The sequence below is a fragment of the Macrotis lagotis genome, chromosome X (genome assembly GCF_037893015.1).
Source record: "Macrotis lagotis isolate mMagLag1 chromosome X, bilby.v1.9.chrom.fasta, whole genome shotgun sequence".
In the NCBI taxonomy this organism is placed as follows: domain Eukaryota; kingdom Metazoa; phylum Chordata; class Mammalia; order Peramelemorphia; family Peramelidae; genus Macrotis; species Macrotis lagotis.
This window is the reverse complement of record NC_133666.1, coordinates 625,586,747-625,602,807: the sequence shown is the minus strand read 5'-3', so window position 1 is coordinate 625,602,807 and position 16,061 is coordinate 625,586,747. Positions and strand designations below refer to the sequence as shown.

Here is a 16,061-nt window from a genome sequence, read left to right as displayed (position 1 = left end):
ATTCTCTCCCCCTCTATTTTGGTGTGAAAAAAATCTTTCTGTATTTGCCTTAGAATGATAGGTACTGTGCTTTGTTAATATTTTACGGATTTATTGTTAGAGCTCTTCATAAATTGTTATGGATATACTTTACAATTCTGAAAGTGTATTTATCAGTTGTGTTAATTGCTTTAAAATGAGCACAGGATCCATTAAGTGAGTTACTTAAATTTCACCAACTGTGAAATGAAGAATTGGACTTTGTGGTCTCTGAGTTTATTTTCAACTATAGATCTATGAGTTGGAGCCCATGGGTTACAGAAAAGCTTTTCCTGTTCTGCCCTGTTACCTGGGTGATCTGCCCTACCCCATACTTTGAAATGAACCAAGATGAAGCAAGCCCTACCCGTCCCGCCTCCACATTCCTCCACTCATATCAGGTGCCTCCCTAGCCAAGAGTCTGGTAGTTCATTCCCTTGTGCATCCATCCTCCTGCATCACAAACTTCCTGTCAAAATGGTGAGTACCCTGCTGGACTGGAAGTTAAGGGAAAGAAGGAAGGGAATTTTGGGGAGGAACCTAGGAGAACAGTTCAGCCCCCTGAGTTTCTCAGGAGTAGAATTAAATTGAGTAAGCATTTATCAAGTTCCTACTATGAACAAAGCATTGAGTCTGCCTACCATTACATTCATAGAAAACAGACTCTGGGGATAGAGCTGAGATGGAGGGCCAAGGATGTGTCACAGGGACCTTCTTCAATCTAGGGCAATAATCAAGAAGTCTATCTCCTGTTCTGAAGGACTAGGGCAGAGAAGGGGGGGGATGAGAACCATTCCCAAAACAGACTAGATTTTGAAGGGCAAAAATTCTGGATCCAGATCTCAACTCCTATTGGCCAAGCCTGTGATTCTCGGGATCTGAGGTAGGGAGAAGACTTCAAGTATGGAAGAATTAACCAAAGCAAGACTCTTAGTAAATAAGAACAAATCCACTAATCCTTCTAGTTCTTCATATGACAATCTGTGGAGGCTGATAAGTAGAGCTTTAACCCTTCCTTGTCCAACAGTTCTTAGCATATTTAGGTGACAGCCCATTAACTGCTTCCCATGTAGGCACTCTAGGACCCCTTTATCTCTTGGTCTTTCTTTCTCATAATATTATAGACTGCCAGGGCTGGATCAGATCTAAGAAATCCTCCAGATCAGACTAGGAAAGACTTGACTGAGACCACATAGTGGAAGGGCTGGGACCAGAAACCAGGCCTCCTGTCTCCCAATCCAATGCTCTTCCCCCTGCACAGTATAGTTCTCCCCCAATATCTCTCCCTCTGATTTCTCATTCTTCTCAGCTACTCTACTCAGATCCCTTACATTATGCCTAAATCAACAAATCCTTGTCTCCAAAACCAGGAAAAATCTAGAGAGAGAGAGAGTGGGGACAAGCAGGAGGTCTGGGGTGAGGAATGTATGAAACTCCTTATGCAAAGCTAACTTCTTTCTTCTTGTCTAGAAGTTTTGCAACACAAGAATGATGATGAAGAAACTGTTGTTAAAGGTTTTACTGAGTTCAGTTTTCATGGGACTACTGTTGTTGCTGGCAGTTCAACATTGGGGTTCTTGGATACCTTCAATGGATATATGGTCCCCATCCCAGAAAGGCCCCACTGAAGATCCTTTGGGCCTCTCAAGGAAATTTGAATGGCAGGCTCAGACACCACATCCCTTAGACCTGAGGTACCCTTATCCCTACCCCTTTCTGATCAGCCACCCTAACAAGTGTGAAGGTCCCAGCAGTGCCCCCTTCCTGCTCATGCTTGTAATGACTCAGCCCCAAGATGGGAGGATACGCCAGATCATCCGGCAGACATGGGGCAATGAGACCTTGGTTCCTGGTGTGATCATCCGCCATCTCTTTGTTCTTGGTCTGCCCCAGCCCCTCTTTGCCCAGGAAATTCAGACCATCCTGAAGGAGGAAGACAGGGAGCATGGGGATCTACTCCAGGTTGGCTTCCTGGATACATATCGCAACTTGACTCTCAAGGTTCTTATGGGACTGGAATGGATGGCCCGACATTGTCCCACTGCCCGCTATGTGCTCAAAGTGGATACTGATGTCTTCCTAAATCCCAGATTCTTAGTACAGCAAGTATTGCAGCCCAACAGACCTCTACAGCCTGACTTCATCACAGGTCATATCTACAGAAATGCAGTCCCCAATCGGATACCAGGTCACAAGTGGTATATGCCCCCAGAGATATATTCCCAGAACCAGTACCCAGACTATTGTGCAGGTGCTGGCTATGTGATGTCTGGCTCCCTGGCCCTCAGGATCCTGAATGTAGCTCAGACAATCAAGGTCATCTACTTGGAGGATGTGTTTGTGGGGCTGAGCCTGAAAGAGCTTGGAGTGAAGCCCACACCTTCTCCTCCCAACACCTTCCTGTTGTCCAGGAAGAAATATGATCATTGTACATTCCACCAACTAGTCCTGGTTCACTACTTCCAGGACCAAGAGTTACTTCAGATATGGCCAGACTTCCAAACAACTAATATCACCTGCTAACTGGTCCAGTGGCTAGAATTCTGGACCTGGAATCACAAAGATCTGAGTGCAAATCTGCTCTCAGATAAGGATGTCACTTAGCTTCTGTTTGCCTCAGTTTTTTTAGCTGCAAATGAAGATAATACTAGAACCTACCTCCCTGGGTGCTTGTGAAGAAAACTGAGGTGATATTTATTAATTACTTAGGACAGTGACTATGTGTTTAAAATATGTATTTAAATAGATATTTAAAATATGCTTATTTCTTTACTTGTTTATCATGGAGTGAGGATTTAGCAAGAAGTGGGTCCATGGATGCCCTCTCCTTACTTACCTGGTCCCATATTCCTAGAAAGGAAAGTGGCCAGTAGTCCCATACCATAGAGAGTAGTCTGTAGTCCCATACCATAGAGGTTTCCAGGCTACCTTTACTTGTCAAGACAGTCCTATACCCCAGTGATCTCATGAAGATGAGTGTCAACTCTGACCCATACCCCCTTCAACCCTTCTTAATAGATTCTTCAGAGTTTACTGTTCCTTGACTCAATGGATCATTCATTCTGTCTAGCTCTGAAATGATCCTCTTTCCTCAAGTGCATTTCCAGGTTTGAAAAAACAACCTGGTCAATGGACAAAGTGCTGGATTATGAATGAAAGGACCTTATTTAGAATTCCAGTTCTGCTCCTTTCTACCTATGACCATGATTATTTCTCTCTTAGTCTTAGTGGTCTTGTCTACAAACAAGGTAGGTTTGGACAAAAACTGCCTCTAAGATTACTCATAGCTCTTCCTCTGATATCCAAGCAAATGAACAAAGTCCAAATCCTTGTGCATTTTGCTGTTATCTTTATGTTAAGAATTTTTTCTGTTAAGATGATCTACATTCAAAGAATAAGGGATGCAAATTAATTTCTCCTGCATACAGATCTGTTTTATTAGCATTTATTAAAAGTAGATAAGATTCACTGTTAAATGTCATATCAATGAACTCCTTATGTATTTATAAGCTTCATTTTTGGTGTAATATTACTCAGAAAAGCTAAGAGAGAGAGAGAGAGAGAGAGAGACAGACAGACAGACAGACAGAGAGAGAGACAGAGACAGAAAGAGACAAAGAGAGACAGACAGACAGACAGACACAGAGAGAGAGACAGAGACAGAAAGAGACAGAGAGAGAGAGAGAGAGAGAGAGAGAGAGAGAGAGAGAGAGAGAGAGAGAAGATCTAGGGTAACCTACACTAAGTCAACTTTGCCTCATTTTCATACTACAGGGCTGTCCAAAATGCAACACCCAGTGCAATTTAATGTGGCCTGCCTATGGGTCTTAATTTTCACAAGAGAAAAAATAAAATAATAATTTGCATGGAATGTGCATTAGATTTTTAAAATTCCTTCACTAATAATCTCATTGATGTTAATTTTCTTTGGTGTTTTTAAGCAGTATTAAGGATAGATAATATAGCATGGAATTTTCGATCGATCTGTGAGATGCATTCCATCTATTAGTTAGTATGCATCTACCTTTATACTGTTGTGTTGTCACTTTATTGTTTTATGTTTGCTTCTGTGTTTAACACCTTCACTGCCCTATTGATGATGCAAGTTCCCCACTTTTTAAGAAGTAGTTACTATTATATAAATGTATTGTATTTTTATTTGGGATGCAACCCTCAAATTATTATCTTATTTTAATGTATATCTAAGATAATCTAAGGTTGGACAACCCTGCTATACTTAATCATAGGACCTTTAACTCTAGGGTAATAAATGAATTTGTTGGTATATTTCCTCATTAATAAAGAAAATCTTAACATATCTCCCAATTAATCAACCAAATTCAAAGTCTTCCATTCCAGTTCATCAAATTAATTTAACAAACTGGAAAAGACCTCCTTTCCCAATAGCAGTTAAACTTTTCTTTCATAATAACATTTCTGTCTATTTTAAGGTTTGATGAATTCTCTGTCTTTCTGAAAACAGTCTCACGCTATCTGGAATGACCAGGCAGCAGAGCAGTCAGAACATGCAAAATATTTCTCAATTAAGTCCACCATCTTATGTGGGAACAGTTAGTATTGCCCCAAAACAATAATAATAGTAACATCAAAGATCATTACAACAGACAGAATGAAAATGTTTGAAATATTGTGAGAATGACTAAACTGTGACACAGAGATGTGATATGAGCACTTACTGTTGGAAAATTGGTACCAAGAGACTTGCTCAACATAGGATTGCCACAAGCCTTCAGTTTGTTTTGTCTAGTTTGAAACATGCAAAATCTGAAAAGTGCAATAAAATGAAATGTAAGGTATTCCTGTATGTATGTGTCTCTCCTTGAGTCCTTGGGAATTGTATTTGGTCCTTGTGTTGATCAGAGTTCCCCTTTATGCTTGTGTATTGAATTAATAGTTATCTCTGAAACACTACTGATTGCATTGTTATCAATGTATTTATCAAATGTTCAACATTTTTTTCTCAACTTCCCCAAAAGGTTTTGTAAATCCCCACATACACACACACACACACACACACACACACTAAAATAACAGTAGTCCCTTTCAAGCTTGTTATCATTATATTTACTCATATCTGAACAAACTACCTAGTCTTAAATAACTACTACTTTCCTCAGATTAACTGTGGGAAGCAGTTCACCATAGGTATTCTTTTTTCATTTTTTATTTTAAGGCAATGGGATTAAGTGACTTGCCCAAGGTCACACAGCTAGGCAATTATTGAATGTCTGAGGCTGGATTTGAACTCAGGTACTCCTAACTCCAGGGCCAGTGCTCTATCCACTGAGCCATCTAGTTACCCCACCATAGGTATTCTTTACCCCAAACAGCACATACCTGCTGATGAGGTCACTGAGGTTCAGACACCAATCATTAATACAGAGAAGACTGTCCATAAACTAGGCTCATATTCTTTAGTTAATTAGCATTCAAAAAAGACTTTACAATTGTTAGAAATGTGTGTGTATGCATGTTTATAAATATGCATATATATTCTTGGATATATATATATATATGTATATATATATATATATATATATGTATGTATGTATATCCTTTACCCCAAAGGATGCCACTAAAAGATAGAGTACCTGGGTCCAAGACAGGTAAATTTAAAGATATAGGCAATTTTGTCTATGCATCCATTAGAAAAAGGCTGCTCCCAAACACATGGTATCTCAATATAGAATTTTTTTCTCCCTGTAGATCCCTGGTATCTCCTTCATGGGTACCTCCTTCTTAGGTAGTCTAGGTATGTAACAAAGTCCTATTATATTCAAATGCCAAGGATAAGAGTTTATGGGTTCTTTTAATTTCAATTATTTTTTTCTAATAACTTGATTTGAACATTTCTAACATTCATTTTTTAAAATTAAAATTTTTTTCCTTCCTTCTTTCCCAATCCTCTTCATTAAAAGACAAGTAATTTGATATAGGTTATTCATGTGCAGTCATGCAAACCATTTCCATATTAGCCATGCTGTGAAAGAAAACACAAACCCCCTCCCCCCTCAAAAAAAATCACAAGAAAATTAAAATCTAAAAAAAAGGATGTTTCACTCTGCCTTCAGACTCCATCAGTTCTTTCTCTAGAGGTATTTTTCACAATCAAGGACAGCAGAGTCAGCAGATTCTAACATTCCACTTGTGCAAAAGGTTAAAATGGAACAGAAGAGAACAAAGATAGGAAAAGTAACCAATTAAAATCAAATGTACTTAGAAGACATATGTGCTAGTGGTGGCACAATTTTGAGGATGTTGAAAGATTCTGAGGATGTTTGAAAAGATAGCATATCTTGGATCATATTCATACTTAGGGAAAGATGCAATCTAATAATATCAACTCCTATGAATGAGAACAACTTGAGGGGAGAGAATTATTTTTCTTTGTATGCATAGCACATAGTATGATGATGCTTAGAGCATAGTAAGTCCTAAATAAATGTTATTGATTGATTGATATAAATATTTTCCCATCTGTAAAAAATCTTTTCAAGAATCATCTAAATATTCATTGAGGCTATTAATAGGGAAATGAAAGATTTCGGCAAGCATTAAATCACAATGGTCCAGATCTTGATCATCTAGCAACTGAATTACGGATGTAGAGAATACAAGTTGATTATTTTTTTAAAAGATAACAGTGGATTTAGTTGAGCAAACACTACCTTAAAATCTTTCCTCCAGCAAATGAACTCACATCTGTCCATTCAAGTGCCTTCTATCTATGAATCAAAATCATTCTAGATTCTTGAAATCTATAAGAATAGAAATAACCTGTTTGTGAGCCATAAAGCAGAAAATTTGATAGAAGAGGATCAGGACAGAGTCTAAGGTAAAGTAGTAGTTCTATAGGTGCTAAGTCTCTCTAAGAGCTCCAGTTTATAAATGGCACTGTGCTAGCTTTATCAAGTCCCCAAAATTTCAGGAAGAGATGTACAAGCAATCCAAACTCTTTGGCCTAACTATCTACATCAAAAATTAACTAGATAAAGGATGTCTGAGGCCCAAATTATGACCTATGGTTTGATGGTCACTTATAGAAGTTGTTCATCAGTATGTATATTTATAATTTAAACAGAAGAGCAGGCTAAACTGCCTTGAGAAAATTGCAAAACTTTTAATGCCCTCAAGTTTCTCCTAGTAGATACCAATTTTTAAAATGCCAATATTCTAGTGATTTTGTCAAATGACTGGAAAATACAGAATACAACAATCTCCAAAGAATAACAAATGAATAGCACACAGAAAAGAGGTACACAGCAGGTATGAGCATATAACCAGTAAGGGACTACAGAGAGTAAAAGGAGTAGAAGATGTCACTAGGGAAATATATGTCTGGAAGAGAAGATGAGCTAATCTCAGGGCAAGGCTGAGGGATGATAGATACAGCAACACATTGCTCCATAGGTATCCTTCTGACATCAGGAGTAAAAAAAAGAAAGGACTATGTGGGATCCATGTGATAAATTTAGGGAAGGACATGAACAAGAGTTACAAGGATGAGTAGATGTAAATGAATTAAGAGCTTCATCACACAAATCCATGAGAACACAAATTATTTTGAGTATTTGAATATTCCCAGCACTTAATATAGTGTTTAATGAATAGTTGCTGAATCAAGAATAAGACTTGAGCTGAAAGTCAAGGACCAAAACTGAAAGAAAAGGAAAAGGTTTCAAGCAAGAAGAAAAGTCAGAAAAAGACCCAAGGAGAAGAATAAAAAGAGTTGAAGGAAGAAAAGAAGTAAAGAATAAAGAAAAAGAAATTGGTAAAGCAGGGGAAAGTAAGTTGGATATTGCTGTAAAGATATTGCTAATGGGGGTGGAGCAAAATGGTGGAGCAAAAGGATTCACCTGAGTTCTCCCAAATTCTCCTCCCAAAACTTAAAAATAATGCCTCAAAATGAATCCTAAAAATGGCAGAACCAACAAAAGTACAAGGCAGAACAATTTTCCAACAGAAGGCAACTTAGAAGGTCAGTAGGACAGGTCTGTTAGAGAAGTAGAGGTCTAGTACTAGAAGTTTATTCTTTTCTTGGAACGTGCATATGGAGAATTACCCTTGTTAAGCTAGATGATTAAAATATATTCTGGTTTATCATGTGGACCCAAATGACATTGCAAGAAACTACCTAAAAGCATTGCTAAGATTGGAAAGTGTTGGACAAGATAATGAAGACTTTCCTATTCAAAATGATTAACAGACACATTAAATATCTAGGAATCAGTCTATTAAAATTAGTCTATCAAACATTTGTATAAATACAATGACAAAATATGCCTTAAAGAAACAGAGACACAAATAATCAGAGGAATATTCAGTGAAACTGGATATGATGATAAAAATAACAGCTGCCTAAAATACAGATTTAGTACTTTATCATTTAAACTACCAAGGGAATGACACTTAATAATTACCTAGCTGTGTGGCCTTGAGCAAGCCACTTAACCCCATTTCCTTGGAGTGATAAAAATCTAAATTATCAAGAGAAATAACAAACTAAGTGTGCAATTGTATTTCCAGATCTCATATTTATTCCATTATAAAGCAGTGATCCTAAAAAGTATTTGGAAAAGAGAATCAATGGAACAGACTAGATAAAATAAATCATAAACAATAGAACCCAAGAAATCAGTGTTCAATATATCTGAGAACCTAGATTACTTGGGGGGATATTTAACAAGAATTTCTGGGAAAACTGGAAAACAGTTTATGGAAATTAGATTGGAACCACCATCCTGAGCAATATACCATGAATAGCTCAAAATGAATATGGTACCTAAATATTCAAGGTTAGACCACGCAAAAGATAACCCTAGACCATTTCAATAAGTTAAAAAGCTTTTGCATGAACCAAATTAGTGCCTTGACCAAGAAAGGTCTACTGGGGAAAAATTTCTTGTGTCAATTACCTTTGATAATAAAGTACAATATCAATGTTTGTGAAATTCCTGTATAGAAAGGGGTCCCTGACATCCTTCTGGACCCTGAGAAATTCCTTAGAAATACAAATTTAGCTAGGTGTCCTTGGGTCTGAAAATAATCTGATAAGAACCAAGTACTTGACCCTGGGGGTCATGGATATACCATAAAATTGTTTGAAGATTCACAAAGCACCCTTGTCAGCTTAATTATCTTGCTGTATCTGTTAAATTCCAGGACTGCCTCCCCCTTCTCCAGGTGCAGCTGGAACAATAAGATAGTAAATTCCTCAAACCCGTGGGAAGCCCATGAATATGTAACTCCCTCCAGCTCAGGAAATATGTTCAAATGAAGACCCTGACCCTTTCCTACTCTGTCTATATGGAACCCTATATTTACATATAATAAGATGATCTTTGCTTCTGTATCCTACTTTCTCTCAGGATCTCCTCCAAAAACACTATAAAAACTAGCCTTTGAACACTCAGGGACTGTATAATTTGGGTCCTCTTCATCCTCAGACAGTCCCCGGGAAATAAAGATCTCCAAACTGATCCAGTTCTGGTCTCTGTCTCACTCTTTGGGTTCAGCTCTGTCTCACTTTTGGGGTTCAGCATTTGGAGGTCCTAGCAAGATCTTGGTGTTTTGTGTCACCAAAGGAGACCATGGGAGCCTTGAGTTTAGGTTTGAATGGACTGTCTCCTCCTTTCCTGGGGAGCCAGCCCCTGAAGATGTTCCAGGGCCCCAGGACCAGGTAGACATAGTCTTAGTATGAACCTCTCCTTGACTGCATTCCCTCATTTGGTTTAAGTGGAGATCCTGTTATACCTCTGGAGGTAGGCTTGTTCTGGTTCTGGGTCTAGACATTTGGTTGCAGGGGAATTCCATATCAGATGTGATGTCTGAGTCCCCTCTTTTGGGTGCTCCTTGCGATATCAGGGAATACATCTGGTCAGCCTTTGGGAGGGAGAGATGGTTGGTTACGACACTGAAATCTCCCCTCGTGGCATTCCTGAGACATCAGGAATTAGCCATTGGCCTATGTTTGTTGATATGTGTTGAAATTGTCAGTTTGGAAAATTCTGTTGCATTTGTGTCATCTGTGCTTGTGCCTCATCTGTCTTTATGTGTTTAGATTGTCTATTTGTATGTTTGGTTCTTCTATTGATTTGTTAAATGGGGAGAAAAGTTCCCCTAAAAATATCCTTGGGTTGCCTCATTTAAATTGCTGCTCTTTATTTCTAGCCAGTATTCATCTAATGCCCTCACTGGCTCTCCCCTTGAGCCTGCTTTCTGTCTGTGTTACAGTAGGTAATATGATCCCTCCTTCCTCATCCCTCTGTTGTTTCTTGAGCACTTCCAAGAGGAATTTTTTTATTTTTATTTAAAAAGAAATGGATTTTGGTGCTAAATTTACTGAGGCCAAACTACTCACCCTGTTATTTTACTATTATGAGAAGCCTCCCCCCATTCCTTGTTTATGCTCCCTTCTCTTTCCCATTCTCCTTGATTCTGTGCTGCCAGTGTTTCCTCCCTCCCTCCCCCTTTCAGAAGAAAAAGAGCTAATCCAGGAAGAATTAGTAAAGTAAGTGTTAAAAGGGACCTTATTTTTGAAGTCAAAGAAACAACAAAGGGGCGGCTAGGTGGAGTAGTGGATAAAGCACCAGCCCTGGAGTCAGGAGTACCTGGGTTCAAATCCGGTCTCAGACACTTAATAATTACCTAGCTGTGTGGCCTTGGGCAAGCCACTTAACCGTCTGCCTTACAAAAACCTTAAAAAAAAAGAAACAACAAATATTACCAAATATGTTAAACAAAGAAATCATAGAAAGAAATGCTATTTTAATTTGAAAATAGGGAAAATAAATTTCAGAAAGATAAGAGTTAGGTTAATCCTAAAGTGTATAATAATGGTTACCAAGATATACCTGTATAGGGGAAACTAAATAGTTAATCTTTTTCCAGAAATGATATGGCATCATTAGAGCTTCAGGAGTTTATCAATATAGATTCAGATATTGTTAGTTATTACAGAAAATTATGGGAAGAATAGAAAAATCAACCCCCCAGAAAGAATCTAGGATGGTCTCTCTATAAAAGTTATTCAGTTTACTCTATTTGAAGAAGAGGGACAGGGATTATTCTAATTAGGCTGAGGGATTTTTGAATGACTGTTTGCCTTCTCCAGGATTTTAGCAGTTATAATCAAGAAATGTTAAATATTAAAACCTTGGAATGGAAAATGTATTAGGAAAAGTGGAATCATATCTGTGGTTTATATAGCTGTATAAGCTATGTGATTCTAGTTCAGAACAGTATGAATTAAAGTCAAGAAGAGCTAATGAAAAGGAATGGTGGAACAGTATATCGAGGAAAATGTGAGTTGTATAGTTTCAGTAAGAGATTTTGAAAGTACTGGAAAGAAAATCCAGACATAGGGACAATTGGGGTTTCTTTTGAAGCATTTGTTAAGTATGGAGAGTGGTAAAAGCATGTAGACATGAGCAGGGTTGACTTTGTACACCAAAGATTGATTTTGGGAACTTTGGAAAATGGTTTACAAATCATAGTAGGAAAAGAAGAAAATATAGAACTATAAGTCTATAAGGAGATAAGTGTTTATAAAAGGTTGGGGTGCTTTAAAAATTGCATTAAATTGGTACTTTTTGCAATGTTTGGCAATGAATTGATTGGAAAAGTAATAAACCCCATAGAGTAAAAAGTTTGATATGACAGCAATTGCTAGGTAAATGTTAATTTATTATGTTATTATTGATCCTATAATGTGCTAATCTAAAGATACATGTAACATGAATTAAGGGGTTTGTAAAAAATATATTTGAGTTTGGATTCTGATGTTTTATGGCCCCTCCAGAGTCATGGGAGTCAGGACAGACTTGTGATTTGGCTTTAGAATAACTAAACAAGGGGAAGGTAATATTTTATACTGATTGGGATGTAGTTCATGTCTTTGGGAAAAATCTGGAGTGATTAAGTAATGATAAACAGTAAAAGTAAAGAATTAGTACATATTACTTTGATATCTCAAATTGTGGGGAATCTACAATTCCCAGAACATAGAATGTTCTAATATTAAGAAATGTTGGTCAGTGAGGATAGAAAGCTTTTATAATGAGAGCATTGAGAAGTTAGAATTGCACTGATAAAGAAAAGAAAATGATTTAAGACTAATTTGAATATGACTTTTGGAATTTAAGAGAAGTATGAAGAAAATCTTGTAGTCATAAGAAGGGATTTTTTTAGCAACATTGGTCTTAAGAATTCTTTGTATTGTAAAGTTTTAGGGAGTAAAGAAAACATACATGCATTTGAAATATGCTGTGTACAATTAGTAAACTTTGTATAAGAACAATTTAAGCCATACTTTTTGAGACTTTAAAATTGTTTTGTAATAACAAATTATGAATGAATTGAAGTTTCATCTATCACATTTGTAAAGATTTGTTATGAGGGAAAAAAACTAGAGAATACCTTGCCAGTGGGTTATAGTTCTCAAGCTCTTTTTGGCCCAGAAAATTTGTGAAAGGTTTTGTTTTTCACCTCATGTTTATGAAAGGGAATATTGATACGTGAGATCAATGTAGTTTATTATCTGTTTAAACACAGGAAATTATACATATAACTATAACACTGTCATGGGTAATAAGTGTACATTGGGCTTTTGAAATTATTGTATAAAACTAACATTGATAGAGGATCTTATTTTCTTTGAAAACAGAAGTGTATTTGGAAGAAGAGATAAAATAAGCTTATGAAGCAAAAAATTCAGAAGTTTGTGTGTAAAAGATAATTATAAGGTTAACTTTAAGAGAACCTGTTGTTTTATATTGCTTTAAGAAAATAAAATGTCAGCATGTTATGTTTCATGTAAGTTAAGAATTTAATGTTTTCATTATTTCTTAACTGCAAGATACCTTTTCCAATGATACTGAATAAATGTGAGCGGCTTTAGAAAATTATTAGGAAATTAAAAATCCTGTAACCATAATTAGATGACTTATCAATAAGTAAGATTGAAGGGTGGTGTCAAACATGTGATCTGCTTTTGGAAATGTAAACTATTTTACTGTAATAATATCAAAGCTGGAATTAATGATTGTTGATGAGGGAAATTATCAAAGCATGATCCTTTGTGTTCCCTGAAATTTTAAATGACTTGTTAGACCTTGCTCTAGATCTGTAGGTCCAGGTAGGTCCAGGTATAAATGTAATAATGGAAAGATTATTTTGTGAAATCTAGTTCTTAATGTGTTACACTTATTACTGTTTTGTTAAACTGAGAGACCTCAGCACTCGAATTTCCAAACCCCATCTCCCCACCCCTGTCACCAGGTCCCGTCTGCTTCCCCCTTGGAAGATTCCTTTGCTAGATCAAAAGGGGGGAATACAAGAGCAGGGAAGGTAATGAACATTCCTAGATGGAAAAATCCTGTTCTGTCTCCCCTTCCTCCTGAACCAGCCTATACCCCCTCAGAAGATTCCTTCACTGAATAAAAAGGGGAGAAGGTAGCAGGAGGATGGTAGGGAACTGGCAGAAAAATTCTTATCTCAAAAACAATAGAAAGAGAGACAGTACAAACACCTGCAGCAGGTTTTGAGTATCTCTTGGTTTTTGTTGACACATTTTCAGAATGGATAGAAGTTGATGAAACAGCCTTGGAAGTAGTTTAAAAATTCTGAATGAGCACCTCCTGACTTGACTTCCTGCTAGGAGTCAGGTCAGACAGTGGCCCTGCATTTACAGCTAAAATCTCTCAAGGAATACTCCAGATACTGGGAGAACTTGATTGCTTTTTTGAATATTTACAAAGTAACCCTATTTAATGTATTCTGATGACAGGAATACTCAGAGTAGATATAGGTGATCTATGTGTAAGTAAGGGAGCTGATTGATTATGAACCCCCCCAATCTAAATTGTGAAGTGGATTCACTTGGAGATCTAATTAGGTAAAACAACTATTTTAGATCATGGGACTTTCAATCAATTTTCTTTTTATATCAGATACCAAGATGGTCAGCAAAAGGAAATGCTACTGGGTAAATGTCATGTTCTTCCAGCCAAGGAAGCCAAGATGTCAGGTGACTGGGATATGCAGCCAAAGGGGCGACTTCTCAGTATGACCTGAGGTTGGACCCTTTTGACTTGATTTCCCCAGAATGACATTTGGATAATGTCTCACCTGGAAGAATAAATCTGGCCTAAGACATTTGACTACCCACATGACCTCTGCCTGGACACTGATATTCAATTCCTATAGGGGAATTTTCCTTTGATGTCCTGGATCTTTATGGCTACTAAGCAAAACAGAAAAAGAAGTTTTAGGTGAATTGGATCTAATAGCCAGAGATAGGTCAGGTGTGTTAGATGTGTGGCTCTGACACCTGCTAACAGCTACATGTTAAGATAGAAATTAAGTTTCTTTAATTTTTAGAAGGGATATTTAGGTAAGAAGAAGAATAGGAAATGCTTAGGATAATTACAGTTTTAAGGCCTAGCTTAAGGAAAAGAATGTGAATCAGATAAGTATATCAGGAAAAGGAAAATCAATGGCATATTTGAGAATATTTTGAAAATTTTCATTTTGGTTAAGGATGTTTAAGCCATTATTTTAATAAGAGCAAAGGCTAAGATTGTTTTATTTTTAAACCATATGCTGATTGTTGAATGTATATGTTACAGGCTTAAGACAGTATGACAATTCTCATTGGGAGTTTGCTCATATAGTAAAACACTTATGAAAGTTTATTGTGTTAAAGTTAAGTATGTGCATCAATATGGCAATAAGGCAAAATGTAAATTGCAATAAGCTCCAAGATCTCATTGTCTTGTGAAGAAAACATGTGTTTTGATCTGAGTAAAATGTTAAGCAGATTCTTTACCAGAAGACAAAGTCTCAACTAGTCACCTGAGCTGGAGATGACTTTTTGGAATAGATTCAGAAGATGCAGAAGGACATCAGAGGGCTCCAGGAGAGAAGAGAAGAAAGGAGAGACACTGGACCAGTTCATCTCTACCATTTCTCACCTATGCATACATCGCATAGTCAAGGGATCTGTTTTTGTAACCCCCCCCCCTTGATTCTGTAAGTGTGACTTATGTCCTTCTCCTTAAGAAAAGGAAGAGAAGCAGGGTGCAGATGTTCTCCATTGAAAGAAAAGGAAGGAGACTATTGGTTGGTATGTTTATATCCTCTCTAAGGAGAGTCTTATCTCTGATTTAGCTGGCCTGTATAACTTAAAGAGATAGGTGGATTGAGATGTAATGATTACAGCTGGATCCTTTGTAAAGATGCTTGTAGTTCATGCTTGTCCAGGTTATGAAGATTATAACTCAAGGGTTTGAGTTATTTTGAAAAGAAAAGTGGGGAATGAAGTACAATATCAATGTTTGTTAAATTCCTGTATAGAAAGGGGTCCCTGACATCCTTCTGGGCCCTGAGAAATTCCTTAGAAATACAAATTTAGCTAGGTGCCCTTGGGTCTGAAAATAATCTGATAAGAACCAAGTACTTGACCCTGGGGGTCATGGATATACCATAAAATTGTTTGAAGATTCACAAAGCACCCTTGTCAGCCTAATTATCTTGCTGTATCTGTTAAATTCCAGGACTGCCTCCCCCTTCTCCAGGTGCAGCTGGAACAATAAGATAGTAAATTCCTCAAACCCGTGGGAAGCCCATGAATATGTAACTCCCTCCAGCTCAGGAAATATGTTCAAATGAAGACCCTGACCCTTTCCTACTCTGTCTATATGGAACCCTATATTTACATATAATAAGATGATCTTTGCTTCTGTATCCTACTTGCTCTCAGGATCCCCTCCAAAAACACTATAAAAACTATCCCTTGAACACTCAGGGACTGTATAATTTGGGTCCTCTTCATCCTCAGACAGTCCCCGGGGAAATAAAGATATCCAAACTGATCCAGTTCTGGTCTCTGTCTCACTCTTTGGGTTCAGCAATAAGAATCTGATACAGAATATATATAGAGAGAACTAACACAAATATACAAGATAAAGAGTCATTCCTCAAAGGTCAAAGGAAATAAAGGAGAGAAGGAAGGCCCTCAGCAC

The 16,061-nt window shown here is 37.3% G+C and overlaps 1 protein-coding gene across 1 annotated transcript; it reads left to right on the top strand.

The window, feature by feature from the left end:
* Nucleotides 1–247: 247 nt before the first annotated feature.
* LOC141500308 (beta-1,3-galactosyltransferase 5-like) lies at nt 248–4,826 on the top strand. Its single transcript, XM_074203391.1, has 2 exons — nt 248–498; nt 1,489–4,826. Exons 1-2 carry the CDS (start codon nt 370–372, stop codon nt 2,539–2,541), a joined length of 1,182 nt encoding a protein of 393 aa, XP_074059492.1. The 5' UTR covers nt 248–369; the 3' UTR covers nt 2,542–4,826.
* The last annotated feature ends 11,235 nt before the right edge of the window (nt 4,827–16,061 follow it).